This window comes from Larimichthys crocea, chromosome I (assembly GCF_000972845.2).
Source record: "Larimichthys crocea isolate SSNF chromosome I, L_crocea_2.0, whole genome shotgun sequence".
Taxonomy (NCBI): domain Eukaryota; kingdom Metazoa; phylum Chordata; class Actinopteri; family Sciaenidae; genus Larimichthys; species Larimichthys crocea.
Window position 1 is genome coordinate 15,896,452 of NC_040011.1, and position 21,876 is coordinate 15,918,327.

The following is a 21,876-nucleotide window of genomic DNA, read 5'->3' on the forward strand; positions in this document are numbered from 1 at the left end:
TTGTTATCCACACTCTTTTCTGTATGGATGTTCATTGTACCCAGAGGATGAATCATACTGACTTGTGATCCCATGACTTTTCTTTTAGCGCCACAATGAGATTAAGGTTTGTAATATCACAACAACTTGAGCATGAACCATGAAATGTGGGACGGATATTAATGTTGCCCAGAGGATAAATTGATCTTGACTTTGGTCACCTCTGACTTTTTTATCTAGCACCTACAGCGGGTTAAAGTTTTCGCTTGTCGAGTTGAATCTAAACATCTACAGGACGGATCAGCTTAAACCTTCAGTGATTCATTAGAAGGATCCTCTGACTTTGCTGAACCTCTGACCTTTTCTCTAGCACCACCATGACATTCACATCAATGGAAACGTCTTGACAACTTTACAAATGTACATTTTGCACGTAGATTCATGCCCTCCCTCAGGATGGATTATGATAATTCTGGTGAGCTCCTGTCTTTTTACATAAACATTTCACTTTGTCCAATACTTTGGGTTGATGATATAGCCTGTCAGCAGAACTAATGACATTTTAATTGTGCTAATTAGCAAAATACAGCAGTGGAAAAAAAGGTTTTATCAAGTAGAAGAAGGAACATCACGTTTTAAAAATACTGAAATTATTATGATTATTGATCCAGTAACATTTGAACTGCATTTCAATGTTTTCACTGGCTGTGGCCGAGATCATTTCACACTGTTGGGCGGTTTTATTTACTGTATACGATTGCGTTGTAAGTTTCTAATCTTCATCTGCAGAGTCACTGCAGCTGCCAAATAAGTGTAGTGGAGTAAAAAGTAGCATAAAATATAAAAGAGCAATTACTTTGAGTACAGTGCTTCAGTAAATGTGCTTTCCACAACTGCTGCTAACACACTAAACTAACATGATAAACATCGTACCTGCTAAAAATGAGCATGTTCACATTGTAATCACAAGGATGTTAGTGTGCTCACAAAGCCTGTGAAGCTGTAGCTTCTGCCACATTATTACAGCACTTAAAAGAAGTTATAATATATGGTAAAAGCATCCCGTGATTATGTCTCTGTGCACATTTTGATGCATATTTGGAGCCACATGCAGATTAAAAATGCCTCGACATTTTGTGTTATTAAAACTTTGAGTCTAAAGGACTGTGCAGCCTTGGTAGTACCCCCTGAGTGCTTTCTAATTAGTTTATGTTTGTGCTTTTGTGTTTCTGACTTATTGCTTTCTGACAACTTCATATTGCATTGTCTACGGACCATTCCCTTCAAGGAAAGGTCACGGAACAACTCTGTCATGCCAGCTCAGTTCAGGAAGTAACAGTTATTAATCATGGCTACCAAAAGAGACAAAACATTGAATAGTGTTCACACTGAATAATAAAAACACTGAGTGATACCTGTAAGAGTACGGAGGCCAACAAGACTGTATCTCAGAACATTAACACGGGTGAAAAATGACTTTTCTTCTTCCTAATAGAATTTCAGAAACAAAGAATTATTGGGATGCCATGTGCCTCAGCGACAGGACTATGAGATGACAATTCTAATGATAAGGAGAAGAAAAAAATCAATATAATTTTTTTCCCCCTCCCAGCCAGTTAGAACGATGTTTCATGCAGTCTTAAAGCCAGTCATGGCTCTCCCCAGTCTCCTGTCTGACAGACTACAAAAGACAAAGCTGTCTTTCATCTTGTAGCACACATTATTCATCTAACAGTCTGTGCCAGTCACTTAATCTGACTGATTTTGTCACTATTCCAACAATATCACTATTAAACGCACAATACTTGTCATGAAAAGCACTTGTCTCTAAGAATATATATGAAAACACACACCCTGAGAGCCAATATAAACATCCTGGACACTATACACACTTGACTGTTGCATTTAAGTCCTTGTATTCCTCCATTTGAATCCGCCACTATCTTTTCCCACCTCTGTTTTTGCCAAAGGGAGGATTATTGTATGTGGAGGAGGGGAGGAGGTTAAATGGAAAAGGATGGGAGGCTAGTTAGACTTGCAGCCACCCAGCATGATTGAACTTAATGGGAAAAAAAGGTGGGCAGCATGGACAGATCACACACACCCCTGGAGCAGACAGCTGGCTGGGTGTGATGGTGTCTCTACACCGCAGACGCAATCAGTAAAGCCACCTACATACTCTTGTTGCAGAAACACCTGAGACAGGCTATGATATTAGACGACACGGTGAATCAGAGAGCTCGTGCTGAACTGTTTCATGTGAGCCTGGAAAAGGTGGATGCGATTCATAGATGAGGAAAGATCAACAGGAGCTGTTTTCATCCTCTCATATACAGTGTTGTATTATTTTATGTATGGTGTACTCGTTAGGTAAATGTAACTGAAAACAGCTGAACGATGCAACTTGCTAATTTGCCTGTCCCACGATGGGCTTTCATGAAAATATGAGATTAAAACAGTGAGGTAAAAAGATTAGGATAGACTGAATACAGAAAGATTCAATAACGCACATATTTAAAGACATGAATGTGATCTGAATTATTTAAAGCACTTTCTCACAGACAGTGACAGTGAGAGGCAAGTGAAAAAAAATAATGTGAATCTTCACACTCGGAAAATCACAAAAAAACATTGCGCACAACACACCGTGCACGGGTGTGATCCATCTGCACCACAGGGACAGAAAGCACGAGCGAGAACACTAGCTACCTTCTCTTAATGGATTACAATTTCACCGCTGTTTGGGGGGCTGTTTGCAGCTTCCTCTACCGCCAGTAATGAAACACAGCAGCGTGATTTGATGTAAGAAAACAGCAGGAATAACAGCTCCTGTCCACCATGTGGTGGTCAGTGAAGGGGCAAAATTTCAGTAATCAACTATAGCTGTACCCAGAATCATCGTCATCATCATTTGTTTCTGTATTCAGTAACTGTATACACACATCTATGTCTGCATAATGCACGACTGTAGAAAATAAGTACCACTTTCTCATAAATGTATAAATAAATGGTTACTGATGACTTCATTAATAGTTATTTAATTGTTTACTAATGCTTAATATCCACTTAAAAATCATTATTAACAACGCGTTTTTAGGTTTGCAGGTTGTGAAATATCTCTCTGGCTGGTCCAGCATTAAAAAAGTAATGTTAATAATAAAATATTTTCTCACTTTTTAACAAGCCATCAAGTCTGCAGTTATAAATGTTCCTAAGCAATTCATGAAGGGTAATAAGTCATCACCTAAGCAGTCAAAAATGTTACTAGGAGGCCAATAGTTTGGAGCATCAAACAATTTAATAAGTCAGCAGTAAATATTGGTAGGTCATAATTATAAATGTTAACAAGGCATTAATGAAGGGTAATAAAGCATTAAGTAAGCAGTTTAACACTGTTATGAGAACAAGACTGTCCTACTCGCTCGTAAGCTGACAGCAAAAGTTGGTAGGTCATCTGTGATTATAAATCTTATAAGTTATTAATAAAGGGTAATAAACTATGGAATGTAAAGTCATTCATGTGAGTAAGTCTACACCTGAAAATGTTGTTAATGTTTACGAGTTATTAATCAATGAATATTTAAAGCATCTGATGAATTACAGACATAAAAGAAACATGTCATGCTGCAGTTACGACTGATCTATTAACAAGTAATAAATGATTTATTCACCATTAATAAACCCATTAGATGCAACATAACGTGTAAATAATTCACAAGATGTGCCTCACAAGAAAGTAGTCCTGATAAATGTTGGTTAGCGAGCATTGATCGGAGTGAGTATAATAATACTTATTAATTATATTACATTGAAGAAACACTACAAAAACGTCTGTCTGGAGGACTGTATCATGAAACAATCTGAGAAGGAACATCTCTGGCAGAACTGTTTTTTTTTTGGCCATGAGCCAAAAAGAGGCCAGAGAACCCCACGAAACAATACCGTACTGATGTGGATAGAACCGAAACAACTGTAATCACAACCGATAAGCAGCCTTTTGCTAATGAGCACAAGATGTCACAGCAATATTTGTTGTCATTTCAAAACCAACAGTCCCCGTCCTCCTCCGTTATAATGCCCTCTCAAACACAAAATGCAGGAGTAAAAGCAGGACGGTGTAGCAGGCAGAGCAGAGGTCTCAATGTTAGCACAGCCCAAACTGAATCATATTGAATCCATCACCACCATCAGGCCAAGGGGAGCTTAGAATAAGTCCGACAGAGTCCAAGAGAACAGCCCTATTTGCTGTGGAGTGCTGCAGGCGCAGGCTGATCTGAGCATGCTCCGAATGAACTCCCTGTGACCTTGAGGTGCACATCAATTTTGCATGAGGTGTCCTCATCAAATAGACTGGGGATTGTACTGCAGCACTGGCTCACCTGGCTTTCCTCAAGGCCAGACACACACAGAGACGGCAGTGACCACACAGACCACATACTGTTCGCTTACACACACACAGATACACCTACACACACACAGACACACAAGCTTAGAGCTGATAATGGAAATACAACTGCTGACCAGGGTACTCTCTACAATTATGTATAGTAGGTTTTTGCTTTTTAATAAATTGATGTTCATTTAGCCTTCAAGCCAAATGTAACATGATAAATATTCCTAAAACCACCTTGTAGCAGAGTGTGTGTTTGTGTGTGTGTGTGTGTGTGTGTGTGCATGAATCAGCTTAAAAATTCCTATGGAATTAGTGAAATATTCATGTGCATACACACACACACACACGGTCATAAACCCTCATCAACAAACATGATACCATTAGCAGTTTCAATGTATAGCCCAGATATATGATGCTTTTATTTAAATTAAAAGAGAAAGAAGTAAATAAATGATGGATTTACAGCAGGCACCAACAGAAAATCTAATCAAAGTCCATATATCTACCTTTGAGAAAGACCGCAGGCCTGCTTTCTTGCAGTTTATCCCCTCAGTTTTGAAATAATCTCAAAAGCCCTTGGGGTCATGGGATTTTCTCACCCCATAAAAGAAAAAAAAGTAACCCTCCAAAAGATAAAAATCGATTAAACAATTTCTGGATTCAGCCCCGGTATCTGCCTTTTATGTTGCAACTAGACAAAAAATAAAATAAAAAAAATAACATCTTCTAATCACATCCTCCGAGTTCTATTTATGTCCCTGTTACCCTGTACCGACCCGTAAACAAAGGGAGACTCATACATCTGCCTGAAGTCACATTACATGATAGCAGACACCAGCCAGAGTACTTTTTTTTATTCCCCCTTTCCAATCACTGCTGTGCCCTTGATCCTGTGTTACAGCAGATTCATAGTAAACACAGTGACAGGTGTATTCATAAAGCACAGCTCTAAGCCCTGGAGTGTGCTCTGGCGCTACACTGGACTATTTGTCAACTGAAGAACTGTCAGGGTTCCCGTTCGTATATTCACGGTGTCATCGAGTGGGTGGAGGTGGGTGCGGAGCGAGGTGCTGGAAACAAAACCAAGAACGGTTCAAGCTAACTAGCAAAGGTTATGAGAACAGACACAAATAACAAACTGATATTTCCACTCTTTCACATTTAGTGATTTCTATGATGAATTGATCATTGACGTGCTCTTTGATTGACAGTCTACAGTTCATCTACTGGTAATGATTTATCTCAATCAAAGGATACACAGATACACCCCTTCATTGGATTCACTTGTAGTTTATTATGTTTCAGGTTTTGGTGACACTGTCAGAGAGGTTGTAATTTGCAGTATAGTGTTAGACTGGACCACATTATACTGGTGTATGTAATAATATATATGTAATATTTTGCCAAGGCCATTTACATACATGAAAGGTCCATGAAAATGGAAATGCCTTTTAATGTAATGCACTCCTGTTCAACAACAGCACCTACTAAGAGCTCAATAATAGACATAAGGTAGAATCATTACCTCACAAATACTGTAAAATAAACACTGTTGCCCATGAAGTTGGAATCATTTTATTTTTATTCCTCTTTTTATTCCTATTTATACTCATCACGTTAATTGTGGTTTAATTTTCACTGTGATATGTTAGGAAGAGATTGATCAATAAAGTTTTGAGAAGATGCACTTTATCAATTTAACAATTCACGTTAGAGTAACTAATGTAGTGGCCGTTGGGTGTATGCACGTTCATTAAAAGTGGACCTGACTAATGTTTTGTGTAGCCTAAACCTGATATAGCTAAATTCCTCTGCAGAGTAAAAGTACATTACATGAGCACTATAGCTGATTTTGACTCAGTCTCACATACTCACAGTCTGGTTGCTGTAAAAGTTCACTGAAGAAAGACATGTATTAATCCATTGCTTAGAATAGTCCCCAACAAATGCACTTTTTTATTTACAGCTTATACATTTTATTTTTGACTTGAGAAAACAGACTATTGTGGACTGTATTATTTAGTATGTAATAACCCCCAGGACTGCTGCATCTATGTACACATTAACATATTGTCTGAATAACAAACATAAGCCCATATGTGCTGGACAGTTGAATGTTAATGAAATAAATAAACAACTACAGCTCCCATACTGTACTGTACCCTGTATTATTTCGCTCTGTGTTATAGTTCATTGCAGCTATGCTGGAAATATATTACCTTTGGACACTATCCACCAATACCTGAATAATAATTTAATCTTCTCTTCATTTTTCATACATTTCATCACTGTAGGATATGCAAAAAAAGCTGAACTACCCAATTCCAAGAGAGCTGACATACTACAGTGCCTCCCATCATCTTTTCTGACAAATTCAATATTGTATGACCCAATTTTTTTCTATGGACACTAAACCAAATGGGTGAATTTTTCTTAATAGCTGCAGTAACTGAGGAAATTAAGTGTGGAGCTCTGAATGTAATACCCTCTCGCTTGGCATATCTAATTATACAAATACTGTTCATTTGCAGGGCCTGGGCCTATGCACAGTTTGCAGACTCTGGTGAAAGTCACAGCATCACCACTTCCTAAAGGCATTTTTTCAGTCAGCTCAGGACATTTTGAGGTTCTAATTTCAATGTTAGTAAAATAAATTGCCAAGAATTTGTGCTTTCTATTTTATCATCGGGACCAAACAGTCCTCCTCCTTGCCCGAAGGGAAACAAGTCAAGGACGATCAGTGTCAGAAAAACTGATGTAACCCAAATAAAACAAAAAAATAAATAAATAAATGAAAAAGACTCCCTCTACAATGTAAAATTAAGGGTAGAAATCAAGTGTCTTTAAAAGCATTTCCAGAAATGTCAATCCACAGTGGTGAGACTTCACTTGCTAAAACATCAATTCTTCCTTTTAAACCTGGAACCAGATTTTTCATTCATAATTGAGGTCAGTGACTCCTAACAGAGGAACTACTGACCTAGATGAGTATCGCTAGAGTCAGATATGTGTTGTTTTGTATTACAAACAGAAGCTGAGTGCTTCCAAATGATGGAAATGCAGTGAACTCTGCGTACTAAAGCTCCAAGAAAACATTAGAAACAGACAAAATAAGAGAGAAGCTACAAAAGGATCATAGAAGAAGCAGGATGACTTCAAAGAATAACATCATGAAAATGATTTTTATCACCAGTTTGTGGGTAGTATATATTTTCTATTTGGATTTTAATTAAGATACAAAATGTCAAGGCTATAATTAGCAACCATATACTGGAGTGCATCACAGTATCTGAAACTTAAAGCTGCAGCAGTTTGTCGTTGTTTTGGTCCAAATTGAGCTAAAAGTCACATGTTTGACCAATTATTGCCCCTCGTGAAGATGATATGTCTAACGCATTAGCAAACTATTACATATATACATATGCAGACAAATGTTAGCATTCATTCATTTCTCAGAACTTCTTTTGTGCTAAAAAGGTTTGATGAAAGTGGTGGGACTAAATCAAAACAGTAAACGTTGCAGGATGTGCAGCAGAACCAAAACAATGAGATAAAGAACATTCAAACACGCCACAGAGCTAAAAGGAAGTGCAGAGTGGGTCATAAATCTCTGTGGGTTTGTCAGGACGAGCGAGCCCTTTGCCATTACACATAGTCATCCTTTTGTTCATATAAAATATTGATCAGTGCAGCTTTAATATGTGGCTGACATGTTACACTATAATAGTGCTAATCTGTGGAGGGCTGCTCTTGTACTGGAATATTACATGCTCGCTCAGCTGGAGAAAAAAAAAGGTTGCAGCTCATACTGACAACAACACCAGTTCCCACTATTGCTTTAACACCACAAAGCACCCGAAAGAGAAAGCCTCCTCAACAACACCATTGAACGCCAGAGTGTTTTAAGTTGCGGGTGATATAATGCGAGTGATGGTTTCGGCTTCATCCTGGGATAGCTCGGGTTGCACAACAAGTATAATGATACCCCCCGCTGCTGTGCCTGGACCATGTTTTCAGCACAGACGCATTATAGGAAATGTAAGCATTTAACGGAATGTCACTCACAAGGTTATTGCCTCTCCCCCCCTGCTTGCTCTGCATCTACATGGTGCTGACCAAGCTCCGAAACACAATCTACCACTAAAAAAAAAAAAAAAAAAAACATCACCAGCTGCCATTTTCAGGCAGGCTCCGTGCACCGCCAAGGAATAACCAGGGAGATATCAAAGGATCTGTGGTGCAAATGAGCCTCTGGAATCTCCTTTTCTCCCCTAATGATTTTTTAAGCCGTGCACCGTATTATAAATCACCAGACTTAGGCGTACACTGGCTTAAATCTTATCATGAATAAAGTTAACCTCACTCATATCTGAGGTGTGGGCATATTCATAAACCGCATGAGTCTGACTCTAACTCTCCATCATAACTCAGGCTGAATATAGATAAGCTTTGTTCAATTAGAAATAGATGCTCAATTAAGCAGATGCTCTTTGAAGCCCGTCTTTCAGGTGGATGGTGCGTAATTTCTCTCGAGCATTTATGTCCAGAAAACGTTCTTTAGTAAATCAATAGCAATCAACGCTATCACTACCCTCCTTTGATTTCTGTGTGAGCAGCAATGAAGATTCACAAGCAATTAAGCAGCAATGGATTTCCACCATGTGACATGGATGTAGAGTGAAATCGGGCAGACAGTTGAGCAGAGGCTTGTGGGGGAATGTAACTTTGATGTGGTAATTTACCTGTACTGCGGCGTGGGGCTGCCTTCCGCCTCGCACATGATGGTAGCCTGCTGGTCTGGGGAGTTGATCGGTAAAATGAGGTCACTTGGCTCCGTCCTCCATCTTGGCCCTTGAAATATGACATCCTCTGTACAGGCTGGGGAAAGGGGAGAAAGTCTATAGTCGTACAAGCCAGGAAAATTGTCTCTTTGACCTTAAGAGAAAATACTGGAAGAATAAAGCAGACGCACAGACTATGTGAGGAAAAACATTAATCTTGCTGCAACTTTCTGACACTGGGTTTATACTACTTTTTCAATATACTTTATATGTTGCCGCCTATTCTCGGATCGGTGTTGCTCTTTGCATAGAAAAGCAAAGACTCAGACGAGATGCGTTGTGTACACCCTTTGCCTCTCTTGCATTAAGTGCAAATCCCACTTACCCTTGTTTAGCATTAATGCTGACAGATTTTGGTATCTGCTTTTACTTCCTGCTACTACATCTTTTAGATGAAGCTGCCACACAAAAACACCTGCGTGCAGGCCCTGTTTTCCATAGTAAGAGGACACACTCTGTCACTTTATCATCATGATAAATCATCACACTGTTGCTACTGTCCAAGATATTAATCTCCCTGCTTAAAAAATGCAGGTAAATAAAAAATACTGCAAATATGTCACCAAATGAGTTGATTACAGTGTAAATATTTAGCTGGCTAAGGGCTTTGAGAAAGTTTCATGCAGTTGCAGAGAGCTGACATGTACTGAGTGATAGAACTTCACTGAGATTCTCAGTGTTAACGGCTTGCCCAGAATGATATAATGACAGTAAAAGTCGAAGATTTAAGTCGTCTGCGAGAGTTGACTACTGTTAGAGAAAGCCAATTTTCACATATTTCCTCAGTAATTAATGATTTCCCTGGAAGTGACAGTGATAAATAAAATAGAGTGATCTATTCTCAGAACATCTATGTCATTCTACACATGCACCGGTTAATTGAGGCCATAAGGATACACTCATCTGCCAGAAGCTTAAAAGGAAAGGATGTGGAACACAATCTGGTACTAAATGAAAGCGGAGTCAACAGACGGCCAGAGTAGGCCTAATTAATATCCTACTGCTAACAGATTGCAGCATGTGGCTAGCTGTTCTACACTTTTTTTTTTTACTGGTAATATGTCAATGAATCAACATATATTCCACTGTGCAATAGACTTAGAAAAGATATGACAACAAATCACAGAGACGCTTGGTGGTTGTCCAGAAATATGGAGGAGCTGTCCTTAGCTTCATATGAATTCTCCTCACGGTTCGGTTAATCAGCTTCATGTGAATTTAAATAGAATGCAACATCTAAGCTGTCTGTGTATTTTGTAAAGTCCCCAGACAAGAGCCAGACAACATGTCACTTCAGATGTCATAATGATTGTTATCATCTGCAGTGATTTTTCAAGGGTTTCCAAGTCTATGATCACAGCGCTGAATAAGAACTAGCACCTATGGGCAACAACCAAGACCCTGTTAAAAACACTTGTCTGCCAGGAAGGTGAGACTGCTTGGATCTCGCTCCCTTGAGCACTGGGTGTGAATTACCCATGAGCCAATTTGAATAACATTCATTGGGATTTACAATGTCATTTGAACAAGGGTTGACATTCTGGTGGAGTGTCTGCGCTTCTCCTGCTCAAATCCCAGGTGGCCACACAAGGGCAGAATAAGGCACGACGGCAAGTGGATTGTGCAAAAATGCAGGCCTGGATTCATTGCATGGATCCTGATAATGATCTGGACAGGCCATAAACAGGAATGGGATCGGACTCCCAGTTGTCCCTGACGGTGTACTGTAAATGTGCAGGAGGACGCTGCTCTGGGGAGCGGTGAAGGACACCACGCTGGAATGCTGTGCTTGTAACGACTGCAACTTAATCAGCGGAACCTTTTTGGCCGAGAAGAAGATATTTTCTGAGATTATTTTCAACACTAATGGATGAAACTCTATATCTTATATAAACACTGCTTACTAAGAATGAAATGCTATTTAAAAACCTCCAACTAGTTTGCTGCGAGATTATAGAAGAGCAAAAAAAGACCAACAGGCACAGTCTTCTATAATGAATATGCATTAGAAAACACACATTTATTAGGAGTTGTGGTGACATAAGCCTTGACAACAAGTGCAGTAAGACTCAAATATAAAATGTGTTAAAATATCTTACCTGCAAGGCATCCAGTGATTGATAGCAGAACAATTTGTTTCCATGGTAACATCATCTTTAGTTGCCGAGGGCTAATAAGTCTCTCATCCAATTGCTTGTGAATGGAATGCTCTCTCTTGAATACAAGAATTTTAATCTGAAGGGAAAGTAATTATGGATGTGATTAAAATATGACATTTTGATCCAAATACGACAAGCATTCATCAGCAAAAAAAACATGATTACAGCACCGCTTCGTTACATAATTGGTTCTTATTATTTAGGAGTTACTGTAAGTGATGAGAAAGTGAATATTGAGGAACTGAGAAGCGATGGGGGCTAAACAGGAGCAGACAAAAAAACCCGGGGATGCAACCCGCTGTCGGTGTGATTTTCAGGTGGCACACGGGAAGAAACAGCTGCTAAATGAGTATGTTTTCCACTGCGCGCGTTTCTCATCCCGCCTAACAAGCTCAATTCTGCAGCATTACAGAGATGTGAGGAAGGAAATGATTGACCTCAAAAGATACTTCTCTCCCTCCGTATTTGACTATTAATAGGAGCTGGCAGACTGTGTACCAGCACTCCACAAAATGCCATTTCATACTCAAACAAAGGGTTTGGTGGCCGACTCAATGCAAGCAAACTGACTGTTTTCATTTTTATATACATGCATCATCGGCTTAGATCAACAAATAAAAACAGGGCCATATACTGAAGCAATAAATTTCAATTGGTACATTTCATTGTCAGCTATTAGTGCTGGCTGACATAAAAATATATGGTATACTGTAAGAGGCGTCAACGTAGAACTTTTCTTTTTCTTTGCTTTATAGGAGCGCTCCAGCAATTCCGCACATCAAGATCAGTTTACTGGGTGGGTAGCTCAGCCTGTGACAACAGATGTATGTCTTCTGTGGCTCTGGAGGAGTTTTGTCATGTCTGAGACAACAACTCCGTCATTAGCGTTACCATCATCAGGACAATACACTAACACTCTCCTTCATAATGCATTATAGCACTGTGATCACTTACCTCACTGTTGCTAATCTCAGTATTGCTGATACTTTTTACATTTTGCACGTGGGTTTCTGAGCTGGACTGACCAGTTGGTATAAATCTTTGAAACGTGGTGTCAAAAAAACTGTTGGTGAGTCACGGTCAGTAAGAGTTAGAGCTGTCACTTTTCATTTAAAACTCAAACTACCACATTTGGTGTGAAAGAAAACCTCTGACCTGACCATGGCCATTGCAGACTCTGTTGCTCTTTCAGTAAACTGGCCTACCGTTGTTCTCTTTATTAACACAAAATAGAGAAAAGCTCAGATAATCAAACCATCTGAGAAGTTCAAAAATAATTTTGAGTTCAACACTACAAACAGAAAAATGTTGGACAATGGTGAGACTTTTCATTGGATTCACATCAAAGTTGGTTTGTCACTCGAGGGAGGCATCGCAACATGACTTTTATGACCCTTTATTGTTACTTTACATGGGTACTTTGTTTGTGTTCAATTTAATTCAAACAAATGATGCGTTCTTTGTTCCAATGCATTTTTGAGTGACAGACATAAAAAATTTCTACAAACTGTCAGCTAGGATTAAAGCTGAGTAGAGATGCTTTAGAGTAGAATCTGACTTCTACATCAATATGATGCTGTGCTTTAATTGACCAGGTGCTACCATGTACCTGGACTAGCCAAAAATACATTACACATTTCAAGTAACTTCCCCAACACAGCTTGTAACAAATCTATAACAAGCAGCAGTAGAAAACGTGCTCATGGTTGCATTATGGGAAATGGATTATGGGAAAAGTCAGGGTATCTCTGCTTCTGGTGCACTAATTTTTATTACTCTTTTAAAAATATGTCTCTTGTGAGGTCCCTGACATTGTGGAAACATGATACGTAATTGCTGGAGTACCCTTTTAATAACTCCGGATGTATTGTGTTGGCAATGTTGCAAAAAATTAAGTAGAACTGCTTTAGAGTAGTGTCTGACTTCTACATCGATCAAGTGTGAAGAAGTATTTAATTCCCTGGACGAGCCAAAAACAGATATTCTAGTCTTAATATCAGCACATCTTGGTAGAAAAACGTATTCTGATAGAGGATTGCATCGTTACAGGTATCTCTCACCCCCATCAACTATTAGTGTCACATTCAAATGCTAATCATCCACAGATTTCTTCATCTGACCTGTGATCAATAAACCTACTAAACCAACTTTTTTGTGTGGAGGTGGAACGAAGAGCCTTTAATTGTAGAACCAGTGGCACAGGGGGGGCTTAGCCCAAGCTCTGACCTACATCGCAGTAAGTGGAAACTGATATGCCTCTCAGGATTAAGAATTAAACCCAACCCCTCATCCTTACAACACAACCCTGTTGTGCGGATTAACCCAGGGCTATCTTTGGAATTCTTGAAACAGACCTAAATACTAACCGCTCACTTGTCCCACCAAATTGTAACTGTACGCTGGTGGCTGTGAAATGATTTGAAAATCATGACTACATAATCTTGTGGAGGAGTATGAAGCAGCATCGTGATGCTGAGCAGACACAAAGAAAAATCTACAGGGGGTGGAAATCATCCTATTTGCCTGATCATAACTTAATGGCCACTGTTGGCTTAGCTCTACCGCTCTGGCACCAGTAACTGTTCCACATCTGGTGTAATTGTAGGCACTGTGAGATTCAGAGTGGATTTCCTGGTGTCTTTCAAAATTTAGGGGGCGTTTTGCCACTGTAAAAACCCATCACATTGGATTACATTGGATTATTCTAGTGGAGCAAAACCAAAAAAAATGTGTGCTGCATTTTTTTTAGTTTGAGTGCAGTATTTAACTGCCATCCACTTTCTGGAGGGTCCGACCTCGTCATCCCAACCCATCAGTCCAAAAAAGCTTCAAGATCCTGAGAGGAAAATATCCACAAAAAGACTTTCTTTGTGAGTTGGGTGTTACACAGTTCATGTCACAGTGTCTCTGTGAATGAATGTTTGCTTGAGCACAGCTTCATTCTGCAGTCCGTAAAACACACGGTGAGATTTTCCTTTTTGAGTGTTTTCTTATTTAATTTGTTACTGACTTAATGGTTCTTTAAAAGGCTCAATATAAAGTAATTCCTGTTTTTCCAGCCCTTATGTAAGAAAGGTGTGTCATAGTGCCTTGAAGAATTTCATTTTCATTGTCTCTCAGTGGAGAACGTAAGTCTCTCACAATGCTCTAAAAAACATTTGAGAGTCACTCGAATTGAAGAAAGAATTGTATCACTTTTGACCTTCAAAAAGATGCACCAAACCTTGCTGAGCCGCATATCAAGCGAAGATTTAGCAAATCCAAAAGAGAAAAAAGAACAAAACAAACTGTGGACACTGAGGAAACTGCACAAAAACTCTGTCTGGGCTTTAGGTGAGGTGGCACTTTCTTTCTTTGGCTTTCTCAACTGAAATGATGAGCAAAAGATTGCTCCACCAAATGTAATGAGGCATCACACTTTCACCTCCACAGAAGCTAAATCTAATGGAAGTCATTGGCTAAACGCATTCCAGAGTAAATGAGATGACTTCTTGGTTAGCGGGGCTGTTGTTTGGCACATAATTGATAGGAAAGGTGGTTAAAGGCATCCACCACCCCCCCTGAGGGCAACATAATTGCAAAAGAATCTAATAAGGGAGGGAGGAAAGGAGAGAGTTGCTATCATGCTCAAGGTCTGTATTCAGATCACATGCAGTACACACAGGGCTGGGAGATCCAGATATATCAGATCATGCAAGAAAAAAACCTTCACCTTGCCGGGAATGAATTCACTATAGTATGATGCATTCATTTCCACTAAGTTACTGTCTTTATGACTATCCGCTGCCATCTTCGTTAAATCACTCAGCAAGACAACCTGGGAGACAAGGATCCGCCACCAGGGACGGACTCAATCTGAATACACAGCTGCTCTGTGCTTTTGCAAATGAATGAAGAATTCACGATCAACGGTGCACTGATGCCTCCTAATTTACTCTGACTGACTGAAGCCTTGCATAAGTCTGAACAAGGGAGGATTAAAAGAAAAAGAAATAAAGGGAAAAAAAAGAAGAAGAAGACATGATTAACAAATAAAGGCAGAGCATAATGATGTCTGTATTTCATGGCTCAGGCGACAGCGAAACACTGAAATGAAAAGAAGCAAAGTAGGAGTAATTGTTCGGTATTGATTGTGCCATAACTCTTGCATTATCTCAGGTGAGTGAGCAATGCATCCCATGGCAAATTATGCAGTAAGGTTTCAAATAAAAAGGAATTTCATGTAATCCCCCCTCTCCAACCTCAACCCCCAGCCCAATCTCGACAGCTGTTACATTAACATTCATGAAAGAATTGGCTGAATGCATATTCTCTCCTGAGATGTTTCTTCCATTTCGTTTCGAGCACAGCCTCGCAGGCTCAAAGAAAAGTAGCCACTTCACACGTGTGACTGCCGTGTCACATTGTGCACGTACGTATAAGACGGCGTGATTAGAAGTGAGGCTCTGGTCACGTTTGAATTATGGAGGACGACATATAGCAATGAATAAAGTAAAGGGCCGCCCCGCGTAAATAAACATGTCACTCAAGTGAAAGGCAGAGATATCGATGCACTTCACGTGAGGGTTTTCACACAAAACTCTTATTTCACACTGACTTGTAAGCTCTTATTTTCACATATTTATTATCTGTTTACCACAGCAGAACTAAACATCTGGGCAGGACGCTCTGCAGACATTATCCAGCTGTGTATTTTCATGCAAAAAAAACAAAAAAACAAAAAAAAAAAACCCTGGAATACAACAGGACGCCCCCAGTGACTTCCTTCAACGTTAAACACGTCTGCATCCCTCAGCTGCTGCCTAAAGCTGGGGCTGGGGCTGGGGCAGGAGAGTAAGTGCACTTAAAAGAGAAAGAGAAAGAGCCCGGCATATCCCCAGACCATCATCCTAGATCCAGCCACATGACTGGAGGTCAGGGATGAGGAGCGGGGGCCACTCATGCAGGCGCTTTACATGGGTGTTTTTTTTCATGCTATTCAATCCATTTCACAGCCTTGCTGGAAAAGAAACTGTATGTATAATGTAATTGCCACTCTGGTTCAATCAAAAGGTTTTTTTTTTTTCATTCCTGTACTGCCATGCTGGATATTGCTGCGTTATAAAATAATTCACTGCATGGCTTCAAAGACGTGCTTCAACTCTCATTTGGCTATTTCTCAAAATGTGTGCAAAGGATCTATAAATAAACATGAACAGAGGGGAGAATGAATACAATCCCGCCTGAATGGTAGGATACTTTGAAGAAGGAGCAGGCTGAACGTTTTTCTCTCACTGTTGGGTCTGTCCTTTTGTCGTCTGGGTTGGTAAAAAAAAAAAAAAAAAGAAACACTTGTGTGCAGACCACTGGTGGCCAAACATTTGCTTTTTGAGGAAAAAATGAGACTGAAGCTGAGCTGTTGTATTAATTTCTCTAATAAGCCTCCCCTGTAGGCTGCAATTACACTAATCTATGCTTCAAAATATCAGAAAATGATCTTAGGTGGCATAAAAATCACAATTAAACACAAATAATCAGCGCAGGGACTGAAATAATTGCTTTAAACAAGTTGAGAGAGCGAGCTTTTTCTCCGGGAGGACAGTCCTGGTGCTGTTTCTCTGTGTGACTGAGCAGAGCAGCACCATATGGACTTTGTCCTAGATGAGGGAAATAAGCCCCAGCAGTAGAAATCCCAGTAGGACCATCCAGACCATTTGAGGTTCATCTAGAAACGCAATCATCAGCATCATGCATGTGTGATCACAATCAGCATGCACACTCCGTCTCTGTGGCCCCCTTTGGAAAAATGACAGATAAAGACATCTCGGCCTTTTTTACATTTAATTTTCAGAGTCAAATGAAGTTGTATCACCTTCTACGTTTGCGCAAAGCAAACTTAACACCGTTCTTTAGATTTTTCTTTAGCAAAATGAGGCGCAAACACGCGGTGACCGGATACTTACTTGTTCTAGGGTGCAATTTTTTTCCTCTTCATGAAACTGCTTTGATTGTAATTCCAGTATCCGCGTGTGTGCGTTCTTTCAGGCTCTACAGAGAGCGGATAACATTTCTCACAGCAACTCTTCAACGTCCTCTCAGCGGCAAAAAAAAAAAAAAAAAAAAAAAGAGGGAAGAAGATGAAGAAGAGGTTGCTGGTCTGGCTCCAGCAGTTTTGAAATTCTGCTCCGTCTAAGTGCGTCTCTCGGTCTTTAAGGATGGGACTAACAGTAACCTCTAAGCTCGGTAAATTCCACAATCAAGTGAGTTTGCGTGCTGTGAGACAGGGGGTGGTGGTGGTTTGATAACGCGGATGATCCTCGACCTCCTCGTGTTACACTCCAACAAGATGCTGCCAAGACGCAGAGAGGACAGCGGTGCCTCTGAGCGGAGACTCACATTGTGCGCATCCCCGGGCTCTGCTCTCTTTGTGCGCAGGAAGAGGCGCCCACTGGTGACGCGTGAAAACACCCATCGCAGCACAGTAATGCGCCACCAGTCTATAAGCACCTGCCAATCCCTTCTGCTTAAGTGAGTGCACATTTTTTTTGTCTTGATCTCCGGATATTTATCGTTATGAAGAGTAGAGAGGGAAGTGGAAATTTCCAGAAATAATCAGGGAAATATTACCGGCTACCGGGTTTAAAAATAAGACGGGAAACGCTGAGAACATGGGCTCAAACTGATTAATTCATCACAAAAATCAAACCTAATTACTGATGCTGGTCAGTAAATCTTTTCACAGTGTGCTGGGGTTGATATGGTGCAGGGATTTTGCAGTACATGTGGTGAATTGCGGCTTCTGCTGACCAGAGGCTGCTGATCAATGAAAGAAGGAAGAGGGGGGGCGGTTAAAAAAAAAGGTGATGTGCACTGTGGTGAAACTGACCCACAAGAGATTTCTATACATCAAAACCACCAGAAATCATTTTTTATTGGAAGTTGAATGATCCCACATGGTGTATGAATCATGATGGGCTTTAAAGCTGTGAGAGGGGTTTCATCCTCACACTGGGTAGATGTGTAGAGGAGACCACACAGACAGGTACTTTAAATATGCTGTCACCTAATTGAAATTTCATTGTTTTCATGATGCAACCATCCGAAATCACACACTGTTTTGGGTGGATTTTTTTTCCACAGCTCCTAGCAAAGTAGTAAGCGTAGTTCTGCGAGTGTCACATGCTTATTAAGAAACACGTGGAGTGTTATACATACATGGATGCACGTGTTCAAACTATAGGCCCTGTGACCTCTGTTTCCTGCTCCATTGAGCTTTTTTGTTTGGGTTCACTGACCTGCAAACCTTGTGGCTTTTTAAATCAGCATTGTAAGTAAGCTGTTACAGTCAGTTGAATTATTAGTTTGACAATTTCTTGTATATAAAACAATTTTTTTATATACCACCAAATCGCAACAGAAGTTATCCCAACAATTCTCAACAATTCCCACCATGAGCAAGCACTTAGAGCCGGTGGCAAGGAGAAAATGTGTTTTAACAGGTATAAACCTTGAACAAAACTAAACAGAACAAGGCTCATTGGTGGTACTCCAAACTGCAGCAATGGCTGCATTTCAAAGATAAATCAACTCTTTAAAAAAAAAAAAAACTAAAGAAAGACAAGTGGGAAAAAACAAATATGGAAATCAACTATTTCTGATGAAAGAAAACATTTTGTGAACACAAGTTGCGAGCAGGGTTTCAGAACAGTTTAATATGAATAAACACTAATAATATGATGGATAACTTGCTGATGAATTAAGCAGATTCACCTTCAGTTTTGTAAAACTTATTTTTTACCTCCCAGTTTTATTCTGCTACTTTTAGGTTTTAGTTGAGCAGCACTGACAGTACCAGTCAAAAGGTTGCACACACCTTCACAGTGAATGTTTTTTCTTATTTTTTAAATAATTTTCTCCATTGTAAATTAATCCTGATAAAGATATGAAAAAAACTATTTTTTTTGTTTTATATTTTAGATTCCTTTGCCAGCTTTGCTCTTGACACTGTCAACCAGCTTCATGAGGTCATCGCCTGGAATGATTGTTGAGAGTCTTCAAGTAGTTCATATATTGTTTGGTTTTTGTTTACCCTATAATTCCATATGTATTATTTAATAGTTTAGATGTATTCAGTGTTGATCTACAATGTGGAAAGTACAAAAACGAAGAAAAAACAAAGATTGAATGAGATGGTTTGTCAAAACTTGTAACTCACGTGTAACTCACACATCAAACATGATTTCAGTGAAGTCTTGTTTGGTTGTCTTTTCTTTTGAAATACTTTAATACAATAACCTTTCCTTTTAGGTCGGCTTTCCACCATTTTACCCAAGGTATAATGAAGACTGTACTGATAACCCTAATAACCACTACAGCTGTGTACTTGATACAGACGTGACAATGGCTTCATTAAAGAGGACTGTGGCTGCACGTGTAGGCGCAGGCTTTTTGTGCCATGTGCTACAGCCACTGCTGTAGAAGCACCATTACTCATATGATAACATGTCAATATTATGTTTACTGAAATAAATGATTGCCACTTAAATTCATCTGGAAATGTCCGTCACAAGCTTAGTGAAAATAATTGCCAAACATGATTAGTAAAGCCTGCAGAATCATCATACGTCGGTTCCTCATTTCATCCATCATGATATGTTGATGTTGATTTATACGCACGAGGAAGTGAACCAGACTTTTCACCATCAATACAGATACTGTAATACATCTGCTACTGATAACCAATATAATTCATTGTTATGCTGAATAATTGATAGAGGCCAGTATTTTCAGGGTCAACTGACAGAACTGACCAAGATTTCCTCCCAATGGAGATATCTTACTTCCTCTCACAGGAGAAGAATAATTGAAACGCTCTGATTTCAGAATTCTGAAACATCACAGCCCATATTCAGACTGATATAGAGCCGTCTGTACCCAAGTAGCCCAAACAATGGTGGAACCAAACGTGTGGTTCACTATCAATGAATCTCAAGAAAAATAGAGCCGCCACTTGAAACCTTTTAGCCATTATATCCTTGACGATCCGCAGGACGGCACTGCTGTTTGTAATTCTTGTGTTGTCAGCCACTGTGAAAGGGTCTGTGTCACTTTTTGTTATAAGTGGATATCTTACTTTCAAAAACTCACTCACAAGCTCCGCCAGCCATTCTCTTTTAAGTTAAGGGAAGCCTTGAAAGACGCGCTGTTGTCATAAGAAAAAAAAAGAAAAGAAAAGAAAAATAGGCAAAGAAGAGGGAGAGCAGCAGACATTCAGCCTCATGTTTCACCAACTGTCATTCATGACACTAAATAAATCTTCCTATCACTGCATAGATAATTGCTGTTAGTTTTATCTGGCGCAATCCATTTGATTGACTTAAATATTAAAATGATGGAGATATGAATATTTAATGTTTCTGGGCAGAGGAGAACTCCAGGGGGTTTTCACAGAGACTGATGGAAAATACAGAGGAGGTGAAATGCCATTAATTAAGGTCATTTGGTATCTTATTGGATATGGAGAGGTGTGTAGGAGTGGAGGGGGGGATCGTGTTTGGAAAAATGACAATTCAAGGTCAGCAGAGATATGAAGCTATCACATACATTGCCACGGCAGATAATCCACCTTCATCCATGGGTAACTAAGCTGGTGAAATGAGTAATGAGACTATTCTGCAAGTACAAGCGTCGTTTTCAGAGAGCAGAGGTTCCCGCCGAAGTGTCCTGAAGAAACACACTGTAGGTCAACCAGGTCTGAAGCTGCTTCAGAGCCCAATCTGAACTCTGACCTCCCTTTGGAGGACGGCAAAAGAAAATTAATTCTTCCTAAATTAAATGCTGAGGTGATGCTGCACATTTCAAATATTTACATCTTTAAAGTTTCTAGACCAAGTTGGCAGCTCAAAAGGAAGATTTAGAAGAGAATATCGCAGCGAAAACAAAGTGTCAAATGTCACCTTTTGATGACGGCAGAAAAGAGAACAGCTTATTATTAATAACCCTTTGAGCCCTCGACTATTTATGCCTTGTTTTCCCTCCCTTTATTCACAGGCTTATGGCATAGTCATTGTATGTCTCAGGCGTGTCATATCTTTACTTTCAAAATAAATAAGGCTACCCAGAATGCCAGAATTTGGTATATCAGTATACTGTATGTTGTTCTAGCATAGCTTTTTATTAAAAACACTGCGTGAAATTGCTCATTTTGTTGCCTGTGTGTCCACAGGCTTCCCGAAACAGGAGACATCAGTGTTTAAAAAAGAACTGTGCTGACAGGATGCTGCTTGACAAAGTATTGTTTAAAAAAGTATTGATAATATTAACAGAAAGCTTTTTATTTTTTTTACTCTGATCCTATTATTTCAAGTTGGTGTGTTAGTATGTTTTTAGCTTTTGCCACTGAGGTTCTGATCATGCTTTGGTAGATTCAAACAGGAAGTTTCTGCAGGGTTCACTTCCTGTATCTGTGTCATGTTGGGTTTAGCCATGAGACAAGTGAACGATTCTTAGTCACTGAAGTAGATAC

At 39.6% G+C, this 21,876-nt stretch overlaps 1 protein-coding gene across 1 annotated transcript in view; it reads right to left on the reverse strand.

The window, feature by feature from the left end:
* cntn3b (contactin 3b) overlaps positions 1 to 17,866 on the reverse strand; it is a 50,772-nt gene extending 32,906 nt beyond the window's left edge. Inside the window, exons 1-3 of the mRNA XM_010734936.3 lie at positions 17,315 to 17,866; positions 11,313 to 11,448; positions 9,115 to 9,250 (exon numbers count right to left, since the gene is read on the reverse strand). Coding sequence (XP_010733238.1) covers positions 9,115 to 9,250; positions 11,313 to 11,367 — 191 coding nt within the window. The 5' untranslated portion in view covers positions 11,368 to 11,448; positions 17,315 to 17,866. The remainder of the gene's footprint in view (positions 1 to 9,114; positions 9,251 to 11,312; positions 11,449 to 17,314) is intronic.
* Positions 17,867 to 21,876: the final 4,010 nt, after the last annotated feature.